We start from the raw sequence: 14,278 nt of genomic DNA on the forward strand, positions 1-14,278 counted from the left end.
TAACCAACACAAGCAAAAAGACATTTCTATTAGAATTGCCAGTTTTTGTGTTCCTCATAACTAAACCAAAGAGCAGGAAAGAATGCTGAAGAGATGCAGTATTGGTGCTTGTCAGATCATAGCTAAAAGCTGGTGCTCATCTGTAAGGTGGAAAATGACGAGCTGCCACTGTGAAGCAATTTCATAGTCATGTTCACACAGTAAATAGCTGTTAATAAGCTTTTTGACAAAAGAAGGAGACCTATTGATTCAAGCTGAACATGAAACCCCACCACTTTGAAATCATGGTGAACATGAAATCTCAGCACCAAGAGAGTCATCTCTTCACCAAACTAAGACAATTCATGCTTCTTAAGCCTGACTGCAGCCATTTTCCTGACTGTGAAACAAGCTGCACACTGCGCTATAAATAAAAACTCTGCCCTGCCATTTAATCCAACTACTTCAGTGTTTGTGTGAGCCACAGAATGGAACTCTGCCAAAATGTTCAGGTCAGAATGTAGAGTTTTCTTTCTATTATTTATATCCCAAAGCTCAAGTTCTTACCAACTTTCAGACTATTGCACTAATTTTCAGCAAGTGTTTGTGCATATTGCACAGACACACTGAGGTTTCAAAAGAAAAGTGGTAAGCGATAAGGTCTGAAAGTCTTGTAATTTTCTCAGTGTGTATTTTTCTTGTTCATGTATAGGCTTGAACTGTGGTAATGAGATAATCTAAATTGCCAGAAAATGTTTTAACTTCGAAGTCAGAAAATGATCTTCTGGGACTTTCAAGCGTACTTATTTGTATTTTTGAACCAACCACAGTTTTACGCATTCTAAAATTACTCCAGACTTTTGCATCATAAAAAGAAAAATTAAAGTGAATAATTAATATAGAGCAGATATTGCAAGCAGCTGACAAAAGAAGAAAAGTCTTTTCCAAATATGAGTTTAAAAATAATGTTATCCCACATACACTCTCAGCCTTTTAAAATTGGCCAGGTTCCCAAAGTATTAATTATGTAAACTCATATCAAGCACTCTGTGGCCGTTTATAGATTCATAAACTAATGCCACAACTGCAGGTGATTGGAAAGAATCTTTTCCCACTCCATTGAATTGTGCTTTTCCTGAACAGATTTCAAGAATAATGCAAAACCTTAGAACTATATAAAAATGCTGAAATAGCCCTACCAAAAAATTCCCTCATACTCTGAGAATCCGTTTTGCCATCAACTCTTCAGCTTGAGAAAGAGTATAGAACTACAATTTCTTTTTAAGTACATACAGTGATATTCTAGTGTTAGCACACCATACACACACACAAACTAAATAAAAATCAAATCACATGCAGAGGTTTAGGCACTTCATTAAGCTGGGTTTTATAGAAGTAGATTTATTCACATGGAGCCCTCATGCCTGATGACATACTTGTTCAAGGTAAACAGGATTTATATAAGAGCCAAGGCTACAATTAGCCTAGAAAAATTGTGGATTCACTTGCCTCATTTATTTTTCTTCCAGAAGATGCTCTAAATAATACTAAATTATTGCAAAGTGATGGACCTCAGCAACAATTCTAAAGCATTTTAGAGAACACAGGTTATATTTTGTCTACCAACCTCTGAACAAGTGCAATAAACACTCCCCTCCAGACTGGGAGAAAAGTAGTTTTCCTCTCAAAAAAAAGCATTGCCTACCTCCCTGCTTTTAGGTCTAGAATCCTCAAAGCTAGTGCCTCAAATTTTTTACCAGCATTTTATTCAGCAGTTCTGCAGCAGTGAAGATTCTGTGTTGACATTCTGAATGCAACCATCCTTCTGTAACCTTGCCTGGATATCTACACACTATGATGACATAACTTTGGTTAAGCAGTGAGTGTAAAAACATTCAATTCTGGTGACCATAACTACAATCACAACTTCATGAACAGTAGAAACTCACTTGGTGGTTCAAAACTTGATCTGTTTTTTCTTCAGCTTGATATGACACACACTGGTTTGCTCAAGTGGGGAGGTGTAGAGTTGATGTAGGCAGAGTAAAATGGCACATGATAGTTATGTTTTGAAGCATGGCTGTACTGGAAAAGATGGCCCAGGCCTTGCCCATACAAAGGTTTCATTCATGATGCTGCCAGTAGTCATCTTCATGACCACCGTTCTCCCAGCACAATAGGACAAATACATATCTCACAAAGCAAACTTGTATTACACACGAGTTGTCGTGTATTGTAGAAAAAACAATTTTGAACTAAGAGTGTTTGAACTAAGGCCTGTCAGGCAAGTCTGAGTAGCATCTGGCCTGTTTCCAGCTGCCCTTTTCCACTTGGGAAGGTAATGCAGGCTGGGCTGTTTTGCTAATGGCACCTATTTTAGGCTGCAGCCTGTCCAGAACACGAATACCTGCTTCTGTTCTCACCAAGATTCACCATGCCAGTGAGTAGGACTCCAATCATCTCCTGTGAAAGGCAATAGTCAAGAATGCTCCCCAGCAACAAATTTATCTTGCTCACAAACAATTTCAAGTCTGCACTTGAATTTCCCCAAGGAAAATAAATTCACTTGGAGCTGCATGAACAATTCTGACTATGGCAGGTCACTGCTAGCCATTTTTTCCCCCTAGAGCAGACAGAGACTTTTGTTCCCACATGCAGTGTGTAGTGCATACCAGGTGAGTCCAAAGAAGCCTCAAACCCAATGTTCATTATTCACTGTATCATCATTCAACAGATACACAGACTATACTATCCATATACAGTAGGTCTGGACCCAGAGCAGCAGCAGGATTTAGCCTTTAGCTCTCCCCTCAAGTGAGTTACAGAGCTTGTCCTTCTGGAACACCTAGATCCAAAGATTATATGAAGGAGGGCTGAAAAATAAAGTTCAAAAAGTGATACTTGGGAACACTAAAATTAAAATGAAGAGGTGGAAGGTTGTATAGATTACCCAGCAGTGAGATCATTTTGGAGGCCTTCACATGCAATGGAATTTAATTCTGGCAGAATCCACCCATATGTATCATCACAATGTTGCACCACTGACTGTGCCAGTATAAAAATGGAATTCTGGTATTGCAGATTATCTTTGAACTTGGAAGCCTGACACTCAGTACCGGGTTTTGATATGTTTATGTGCAAGCCTAGGACACAACTCTCTGCATGATAAGATAACTGATTAAATGAACTGCTATAATTGTTACATTCTTACAGGCTGTTTTCATTTTTGGTAAGAATGAGCCAAATTTGCCATGATATATCCAGAGACTGAAAACCCTTGTCACTCTATTACACCAGATGAAGGATCCCTTTTAAATTTCTTGTTGGACTTGTCATTTATGTGCCATTAAACATAAGAAAAACCCCCAAATTAATTTCACACTTCTTTTTCCAGACACAACAAAAAATGAAGTTAAATAAATTAGTTCAAACTGGCCCTTCTTCATAAGAATGTTTTTTAAAGGTTAATGCATTGTGCCTTTTGAAAAATAGTTCCCAGAAAGATGTTTTGTAAACCATGGGGAGAGTAACATATAAACCACATGTCATTTCAGTCCTTTTGTGATATTTTGATATGCCAGCTTCACTGCATGTTCAAAAACCCACAGCTTCCAGGAGAATTTCCCCTGTCTTACAATTTTTGTCCTGCCATCCTACAGCTACTAAAGGGGTGCTTCTGGGAGGAGGGGAGAGGGCAGGACAAAAGTTTAAGGTTTGGCTGTTGCAATATAATAACTGTGACACATTGAAATAACTCTACATTGTTTTAACTGTTTGACACTAGTAAATGAAAACACATGCTGAGTTTATCCTCTGCTTAGTAAGACATATTACACAACATGGCGTAGCCAGCAAACTTAGCTATGAATAAAATTAGCCTATTCCTTTCACAAATATCAAAGTTTGGGAGTCTACTCTAAATACAGCATTTACTCTCGAAGGGATGTCAGTTATAATTACCTTAAGTTACAAATATTAGCCAGTAGCTACCTACAGTATCAGACCAAACATATTCAGTACTTCCAAACAAAGTAAAAAATCCTCAGTGTAAAACAGTTGTTTTTCCCACTTTTCCCCACAGCTTACAACTGTAGATACACGGAAGTTTTGGATCTGGTTTTCCCTATAGGACTCTGTAAATCAGGCTTTTTCACATGGTCCCCTAAGAAATGTCAAGTCCATATACTTTTTCCCTAAGAAGACAGCAACCAGGGGAAAGCCAAATTAGGGTTTCCTGAGCCCTTCCTGGACAGCAGAGTAGGACAGGCCTGAGTACTGGAAAGTAGAACAAAGATGGACCTGGATTCCACTGTACCTGATGACTAATTCAAATAGTAGGAAAACCACAGTGGTCAGAAACATGTCAAAAAATCCCCTGAAAACAAACCAGAAAAACAGTCAGATTCCTCATTTAAATAACTTCATAAAACTGCATTTTTATAAGGAGGGATCAACTCCAAATTCTTTTCATCTCTAACAAAGTAAAACAGAACATAAAGATAGACAAAAGCTACCGAAAGCAGAGATTGTAGTGAAAATCCACATTTCCATGCACATCTGTGCTGTAACTGGAAAGTCAAGTGACAAAATCAAAACATGAAATACTGTTTCACCAAACGCTAAGAACTTGTTCCACAACTGTTGCCCTCAACATTTGTATCAGCTCCAACTGGAAAGATACCAGTGAAACATGGTTTACAAGGCAGTACAATCTTGTGGATTATGTCCTGTACCTTGTTTATTCTGGATTCTGTGGCTTTGTTTTCTCATCTCTGTCTCAGACCCAGGATGCTCTGCTTACCAACTCATTCTCTAAAGACAAGACTTTTGGTCTGTACTTAATTCCTGTCTAGAGAGACGACACTGCACTCTTTAAGAATGGAACTTTTCTGTTTCACAGAACCATAAAAATTAGACAGAGTATGACAAGTTATAACTCTGGCACCTATGCCTTGCAACTGTTTCCACCCATTAATAAAGTATGACAGCGTTGAACTGAAGAATTACATATGTTGGATGGCACTGACATAATGGCATAATGGGAGAGACAAAAATAAATGGAAAATTTCTAATTAGAAGAAAAACTTTAGAGGCTAGGCAATGTCAAACAGAGAGCGGCTGAAATACTGGATGAAATATCATCCCTAATTGTACCATCATCTCCCACTCTGCTGTTCTGTGATCCCTCACATAGTATCCAAAGGCATTGACTGCAGAATTTCCTTAGCAGCTGATCTGCCAGATGAAACGCATACATAATTGTAAAAAAACCACTGCCTTCATACTAATACACAATACTCACCAGCCTTTCCTTCCCAATTATATTTTCTTTAGTTGTTATTATTATCCAACAATGCCATAACCTTTGAAGTCAAAATAATGAAAGAAAGAATTCACTAATAAAGGACACTCTTTTGAGAAAAGCATTAATATTTTCTTTTTCATCCTAGTAAAACACACACTTCTGGAGGTGAAAGTACAAAAATATATGGGAAAAGGGAGCAATTTGTGTTCCAGCCTCCTGACAAGCACATTTGCACACAGTGTCTCAAACAGCTCTGGAAGTCACTGCACTGGCTCTGTTCCTTTGCAGCTGCAGGAGGCAAGATGTTCCTTCCACCTTGTACCACTGAAAGGAAATCCCAGTCCATGAGACAACGGGTCAGCATGTTTCACCTCTGGGAGAGAAGATGTGAGCACTAGAAATGCAAAGTGCTGGTAAGAAGGGCAAGATTTCCTCTGATAACCTGTTGCCACAAGTACCTGCACCACCAGAAAGCAAGTTTGGCTAGACTGCCCTTCTTCAAGTTATGGACTTGATTCCACTGTTCCCCAGAGAGCAAGAGGGACTCTGAAGCCTCATACCTCGTGACTTAAAGAGCACAGAAATTCACTGGAATTTAAGCTTGCATAGCAAGGCAGAATAGCCCTCTTAAAAGAATATTACCACTACATATCTTCATTTTTAAAACACTTTAAGATTCACATATACTCTTTGGTTATGAAGAAAGTCTGTACTCCCTATCAAAAAAAACAATGTTGTAGAAGAAAATCATTTGAGCATTTCCAGGTAGCAGCTAAGTACTAATACACTTGCTTTTTCAACGCAGTTCTTTGTAAATAGTAAGTGGAGAGGCAGCTACAAACAAAAGAATTAGACTGATGTTTCCACACTGCAATGGGAGAAACTTAAAAATGCTATTTCACTGAAAAGAAATGAAGTTTCCACCTGCAGCTTTATGCACTCGGCAAACAGAACTTCACTTCTGCAATGTTATTTTAGGACAGAAAAAAAACGCATGCCAGAGTTAATCTTGCAGTGGATTAGAAGCTTTGTCTGAATTTCACAGTTAGCATAAATTTAGAGCCACTATTCTACAGTAGTGAGCAGAAAGTCCAGTGAAACCACATAAAAAAGACAAGCACTGGAACAGTTCCTTCCCTCAATGTAGGCAATACATACAAGATTCCTCTCTGGTCAACATAATCCTCTCTTAAGTCCTTTTTTGACAAAACTAAAGTGTTAGAGTTAGCTTGACTTGAACTGCATATCTGTTACTTGCTGACTACGTATTGTTCCACTATTACCAGTATGCAGAAAACTCTACACTGCCTCCAGAAGATGAGATCAAAAGAAAGATAGTTTCAAAAGAATATCATCACAAGGAAGAAAGAAAAATAATGAAATCCTGGGAAAAAGAAGTCTCTTAAGGAGGGGTGAGGGGTGAAAAATCATCTCAACTCCCCAAAATACCTTTAGGTTCCCCTTCTATGGAACAGAATTTCCTAGGAAGCCCTCAAAGTGCTTATTTCTTAATAAACGTTTTCATAACTAAATCACAGCTTCCACTAAATGTCAGTGGCTGCAGGAGACTGCAGATGTAAAATGCATTACAAAGCACAGTGGACTCAAGCAAGCACTTCCACAAAGTGAGAGCAATACGTGCAGTACAGAAACAGTTGGGAAATTGCTGCTTTAATGCCAAGGCACTAAGAAGTGTTTTACCATCCAGATAGAGAAATACTCTTTTAATTTTATGCTATGACTGTTCTTCCTGCAGTCAGCAATAAAATACTAATAAAATGCCAATGTTATGCGTGTCATATTACCAAGGAGGAGAAGAGATCACTGCCAGCTTTGCAAATCTACTGTACTTCCAGACTCTGGGAGAAAGAAATAGTTAAAAACATATTCATACAAGTTTGGAGGGGCTTTTCTTCTTGTACAAATTTTAATCAATCATAGTTCTCGCCCTCAAACTGCATGCAACCTGACCCACAGTAGTCAAGTCCTACTGAATTGTTAAGGATGCATAAAAACGGAAAGTATACAAGTTCTTTCAAAGACAGAACTGAAACCTTCCACCAGCAACACGGGGTGCTTCTAAGTCACATTGTCTTTAAGATATTAAACCATAGACCTGCACACTGCTGTCTGAATCACTATAAATCATTAAATACAGTAACTTTGTTGCACAGTACTTCTCACTAGAGTCACAAGATACCATGAAAACTTCTGAGCTTATTTTATTCAAGAGCTTTAAGGTTGCTGTTCTACCTGGACTTTGCCCTTTTCACCGACCTTCTTTCATCTTTAATCTTTCTTACCTTTAATCATTCCTAACATATTGAAAGCAAATTTCCATAACAAAACACAGGCATTAAAAATCCCAAAGCCCCACAACAAAAAAAACAAACAAACCCCCAGAAAGTTGTCATAGCTACTTGCCTCTTGGCAATTTCTGAGTATTTCCCAGGTTTAGTGCAATATATCCACAGAAAAGAAGACAGACAAATCTTGACATCATGGTCACAAACCCAACCTCGCACTGGGAATGGCTCTGACAGGTATCACACAAAAGTACTGCAGCTGCATTTAAGTGAACCGTTCTCTCTGTGACAAGAGGCAGCAACACTTTGACACAAGCTTAGTTTACACAGTGGGAGGAGACAGGATGACATCATTCACTCCCACTGCAAAACGAGAATTAGCATAAAAAAAAATATTATCAGGCTCCCCCTAGTATAATCTTCTGGGGTTTGTTACAAGGTCTTTTCCACCACTAAGGGTAAAACATTGCCATTTTATTACTTACATTTCATGAAAATAAAATCATGAATATCAAACTTTCTATTAACTGAAAACTGATCTGAGAGACATTTTCACTGTTTTATCCAAGAAAGCTGGACTTAAACTGCAAAAACAGCATTTGCAGTACTCAGAGAACTGTTTGCTATATTGACCTCAGTATTTTTGCAATCTCAACATTTTTCTTAAGGTTAATTCAGGCTACTTGTGGCTTTCATCCAGGCAAAATAAATACTAGTTTAATTTGACATGACGTTATAAACAGGCATTGTAAATATTTATTCAGCAAAAGAACTGGACTTGAAAAATCTAAATTTCATTTTTTCACTTGTATCTAGTGTTGGCAATTTAAAAATACTTCATAATTTTCCCTTTCACAAATGTCTGGTGAGTCAATAGGCACAAAGCACACTGAAAGTAATAAAGCAATGCATCTCATTCCAGGCTGATCTTCTTACCAGCTACACAACTTTAAAGAGAAAAGAAGTTCCATTTTTCCATTAAAAGCTGTTGCATTCCATGTTTACAATGAGCCAAGTAAGCACAGCATTTGGTCCCACTCACAAGTGAGAAGATGGGAAGGAAAGAGTGAAGGAGAAAAAGAGGAAGCAATAACAAAGAATTTAGTCTCAGTATCTGGAAAAGTTTCCAAAGAGATTAAATCTATTCAACTAAGTAGTGATACCTCTCTCTCTCTCCCCCTAGAAATAAAAACCCCAAAACCAAACAAGGAAAAACCCAACAAACAAAGAAAAGCCAAAACAGTCCCCTAGGGGAAAAAAAAACCAAACAGAAAAAGTCTAACCAAAACCAAACCCAAAAGAACTATCAACAACCAAACCTAAACATATCTCTTGCTTACAGTATGTGAAGTTCTTCAGCATGCTTAGTCTGCTCCCACTCCCCACCTTACTGACTTGACACTGTTCTACTTCCATAGTGTTTATAAGCAGGGAAAATCACAGCACTCCTACCTGGGCTAGAAACAAAGTAGTTCAAAATAAAAAGGTAATGTCTTGAAACATACAGGAGCATTTCTTAAAGATCAGATTAATAATGTATTTTAAAAAGACCCTGTGTACGCCATAATTCAGGAAGAACTTCACAAGAGAAGCCATCAATATTGGTCCTAGAGACAAACTTGAGGAATTTCAAGCTCTTCTAATCAATATGGACAGCACACAGCTACAGCAAAACCAGCTGTACAATGGGAATGTGTTGCAGACTCATCACACCATCTGAATTCCAACATAAGGAAACTTTTTTTGTTAGTCACTAACTCAAATCTGGGAATAGCAACTTGAAAGTCAATACTATAGACAGACCCTCAAAAATCCCTAAACACTATTACCTCAAGGATCTTTGGGAGGATTCAGATCTTTAATACGGACATCCTGAACAGGTAAATAAGACAGGTACAATTTGAATGAGATGATAAGATGTTTGAAAGGCCATACACTTGGACAGGGGTCTCACAAAACACCACACCAAAAGAGCGTCAAATGACAGAGAGATGGATACAGAGAGCAGACATGCCATTCCTCCTGTTTTTATAATTGGAGTATTATTTTCAAAAATGCTCCAGAAACCGTATTCTATTTTTTCCCTTCAAAATTAAAAATAAGAAATCAATCATTTGATGGAACAGTCAGAAGGACTAATGGGAAAAACTGCTCCATGGTCACACAGAGCTGTCTTTGTATTAGCGTAAACTGGACTCTCCTAGTTTGTCTTATGGCAAATTCGCTTTCCTTCAAAAGATTACACAACACCTTTCAAAAAAAGGCACGAAGGCCAACTTCTACTTGGAAAAATCTCAGTGAAACAAACATATTAATTATTTGCCTACCTCACAACCTGTCTCATAGATAAATATAGTCCCATCCCTGCTTTCACAACTACTTGCTTCTCTGATGCCAGTTACATCTTACTTCTTCCTCTTGGTGCATTATCCAACCATGTCTTCTCTGCTTAGGTGTTCCATACAGATATTGAACCTTCCCCTTGAGACCCTAGCAGACTCTGCAGGTCCCTTTCCCTCTGATCATTCCTGTAGAACACAGCTCTTCCCAGCCCAGAGTTCAAAAACCCATGTCAAGAGGCATTTTCTTCTGTCTTATCAAGGATATGCTTCATCAGGGACAATTTTGGTTTGACAAGCAGATGCAAGTGTAAATTTCCATTAAATATATGTCAAGAGTACAAAAATCAGTTATATAATATTCTTTTAAAATTTTCCAATATGCTCCCCGCATCTGCATCATCCATAGATGATAAATAGATTATCACTGATTTTGTCCACTTTTTTTCTTACAGGACTAACCTTTCCCAGGAAACCTCTGCTATATGAAAAATGGGAAAAAAAAAAAATCACCTTCTGCTTTCATTTTCCCTAAATCCTCCTGCCATTTCAATGGATGTTGACTACTGCAGTGCAAAACTAAACATGGGAACATAAGGGAGTTCTTCAAACACTATACTGCACTGCTGGATGGTTCCATAATGCTGTTCAGGCACCCAATTTCTCCTCTTGTTGGAGAACAGCTTCACAATCTCCATTGAAACAGAGAGAATCTTATTTCCATTAACTAAGTTATCAAACCCAGCACATTGCTCAGGTTTCCCTCATCCACACAAACCTGGAAGTACATTACCCTTCCTTTGACTCATCAGAAGGAAAATATTAAATGAAGAAGATTCAGTTATTGACAGTTTTGTGTCACAAAAAGATTTAGCATAAAAGGCAAAAAATATTGAGTTAAGCACAGTAATGAAAAGTCTCAAACAGATCAAACATGAAAAGACAAAACCTCTGATCCTCTAGTGACTCCTCCTTTTCAGCACCAAATTAACGTTTAAGTAACAAAGTCGAGTACTCAAAAGTTTACTTGCTTACCTCAACTTCAACTGATTCTCTGTGGGTTAGGTCTCAAAAATGGAGATTCCAACAAGATAGTATCACAGCACATCTGGGGGCAAACCAGAGCTTGTCTAGTCCTATTTTAATAGTTCCCAGACCAGCAAGTACAGCGAAAACAAAAGTATGGGACGGAAAAGAAAAAGCTGGGGGGACGGGAAGGAGAAGATCAAGAGACGAGATTTTACATTTTGTTTCCAAATACGAATATGCTTTTGTTAAGATTTGGGCTTAGTCACAATTCACCTATGATTCCTGATTATTTTGACAAGCAGAAGCCAAGGTGACTCAACTCCTTGCTGTTCTAATTTAAAGCAGAAAGAATATGCAAAGAATAACCTTAAAAAAAATTCCTATCTTCACTTTGAAAAGCACAATAATGCCATGTGGAGCTCTCCAAGAGTAATGACTTACAGTACACTTGATCTGTCTTTTCTCATAATGTTTCTAGTTGATACTGTACATTTCAGCAGTGCTTGCCAATTATTTGCAAAGTGCTTTTTTCATAAAACATGCTATATAAATTTTAATTACAATTTTCATTCTCTTATGTGTGACTCAATTATTGGACTCTTTTTCTTGCAAATGTCATGGGATCTCCTCTAAAGCCTTCAGGAAAAAAGGGATGCCAGAGAACATTCTTTCAGATGTCCTGCTTAGAGAAGAAAAAGAAGAAAAAAGAAAATCTTAACTCTACTTTCTAAAAGTCTGTAATTACTTCTTTTCCAATACTCCATTCTCATTTTGATGAGCAAACATTTGAGATCTTGTGCTTGCAAAAATACAGGGGTCACATGTTAATCTATTAGTCAAACGTAAGACACATTCATTTGATAGCATAAAAAGTGACAAAGACAGGGCATTCTAGTGTCCTTATCCCAAACTAATTTCCAGCTTTCCAAATTAATGGGATCTGAGACAAAGTGAGAGGAAGAAATTCAGTGAAAAAGAATGGACAGAATAGCTGGTTCTTGTGACATGTTTTACATAGTACAAACTCTTTCAGCACTCACTCATTTGACACTTTTAATTTCAGACAGTGACTCATCTTTTCTAACCGCCAGTGTATTTCACCAAAGTTCTGCACAACATGGAGAGAAATTAAAAATCCCATTTATTTAACTTCTCTATTAAGTATTGTGTTACAGTGGGGATACTGTAACATGCGTATCAAACAAGGCGGCCCGTAGAAAAGAAATATCTATGGACTGATTCTTGGTAGATGTTCCAAAGATGTTTATTTCTCCAGCCGCATGGCCGGGGCTCTGCCGAGGAACTGCTCAATCACAGGACCCGAGGGTCCTTGCCTGCACAGGGGAACACAAAACAACCAATGGGGAATGAGGCTGACCAGGGGCAGGGAAACCCTGTGTCTCCCCCCAGGGCCTCTCTCCCAGGGCTACATGGCGGGGGGAAGGGACCCCGACATTTCACCCATTTATTTTTAATAAAAGGAGATTTAAAACTTAACATTGAAAACAACTGGATAAACATAACAAGAACAGTTTCAAAACAAAACAAGCCACCCTCCTGAGTCTTTAAATGTCCAAACAGATTCTCCGGAACATTTTAAGGCTGACAGACGGGAGACATGACTCTCCGGGCATGCTTTGTGGGGAAACTGAGGCAGGAGAGGGTTTAATTTCTTCCCTCCCCCTTTTCATCCCCCCCCTTGGCAACGGAGAGGAGTTGTAGGGAAAGGGAATTGTACAGGGAAGCCATGGGGTGAAAAATGGATTAGGAATAAACTGGGGATGGGGTAAACTTAGGAAAGGGTTCATATTTGGTATAGGGTAAAAGGGGAAAGTAGGTTGTGGGTAGGGAAGTTGCTGGGATGGATATTGTTTATAATTTTGTGCATAACAGCTGCCTTTGACTGGAATACCCCCAGGCCCAGTAACATTTGCTGCTTGTAAACCCTTCTTTCCTTGCACTATATCAAATTGTACAACTTTCCCATCTCCTACACTTTGCAGGTAATTTTTAGGGTTATTCCTTCTAATGGCAGTTCTATGGATGAATAAATCTTCCCCTGTATCATCTCGTGTTATAAATCCATAGTTGTTTTTCACATTGTACCATTTCACAGTTCCTGTGATTTTCATTGCTATAACTCCTCCTATCCCGTGCTTGCGTGTTTGTCGTGGCTGCTTGTCCCACGTGGCTGCTGCCTCGCTGACTCCGACGTCTCAGCCCGGCCCCCACGTTGCAGCTGCTCCGCGCCCTCCGAGCAGCGCTGCTCCGGCGCGTCTCTGGGCTCTGCGTGGCCCCGCGTTGCCATCACTGCCGGCCCCATGCCCTGTGAGTGGTTCCGCTCCGCCAACTCCACGCTGCTTTGAGAGCGGCCCCATTTCGGCTCAGCGCTGCGCTGAGTGGCTCCTTGTGTCACTATGGAAACCGCCCCTTCTCCCACAGGGCTCTCCGAGCCGTGTGCTCAGAGAGGGCTTCCACGCTGATCCCCGGTTCCTGGCTGCTCGTGGGGGCCGCCTCTCTGCTGCACGTGGCCCATGGCACCCACGGCACCTGCGGCATTGCTCCCTTACTCGTGGTTGAGCAGCAGGGGATCCCAAGACAGGGATGGGGTCCGCGATAAGGGGGCCGGGCACATCCAGCACAGGCATCTCTGCCAGCATGGCTGCAGTCACGCACTCCTGGGATGGCTGCCATGCTGGGATTACGGCCATCATCTGCTCTAGGGGTAATGGGACCATACAAATGCTCCTCAAGATCTTCGCTGATTACAAGGGATGCATGGAGAGGTTCTGTTCACTAGTGCATGTTCTGTTTGATCCCTTATCTCATCCCAGATCTCATGCCAAAAACAACTGTGATTAATTCCAGTAATTTCAGGAGGATCAATATCAAAAAGTAAGTCTCGAGAAATACAGAAGAAATTTTTGAAAAGCCAGTTAAAAAGATGTTCTAGATCTCCCGGAACAAACGCTTTCTTGTTTTGTTGCTCAAGGATTCCTTTAACTTCTAGATACATTTCTTTCTGTGACTCAGTGAGCCACATTTCCCACGATTCTTCCATAATCCAGAGAGAATATCCAAACCAAGGCGAGAAGAGAGAGGCCTAGAGTGGTTTTTACTGATGAATTTTCTGTCCTTAGGGGTCGGTGTCTTGCCAGCATTTCTCTACCATTTGTTACAGTGTGGATACTGTAACATGCATATCAAACAAGGAGGCCCGTGGAAAAGAAATATATACGGATCGATCCTTGCTAGATGTTTCAGAGATGTTTATTTCCCCAGCTGCATGGCCGGGACTCTGCTGAGGAACTGCTCAATCA

General features: G+C 39.6%; 1 protein-coding gene across 11 annotated transcripts in view; it reads right to left on the bottom strand.

Moving 5' to 3' along the window:
• ABI3BP (ABI family member 3 binding protein) overlaps window positions 1-7,860 on the bottom strand; it is a 146,737-nt gene extending 138,877 nt beyond the window's left edge. For all 11 annotated transcript variants that reach the window (XM_069021582.1, XM_069021575.1, XM_069021572.1 and 8 more), the window contains exon 1: window positions 7,709-7,860. In XM_069021582.1, coding sequence (XP_068877683.1) covers window positions 7,709-7,787 — 79 coding nt within the window. In that variant the 5' untranslated portion in view covers window positions 7,788-7,860. The remainder of the gene's footprint in view (window positions 1-7,708) is intronic.
• Between the last annotated feature and the right edge of the window lie 6,418 nt (window positions 7,861-14,278).

The sequence above is a fragment of the Aphelocoma coerulescens genome, chromosome 1, assembly GCF_041296385.1.
Source record: "Aphelocoma coerulescens isolate FSJ_1873_10779 chromosome 1, UR_Acoe_1.0, whole genome shotgun sequence".
Lineage (NCBI taxonomy): Eukaryota > Metazoa > Chordata > Aves > Passeriformes > Corvidae > Aphelocoma > Aphelocoma coerulescens.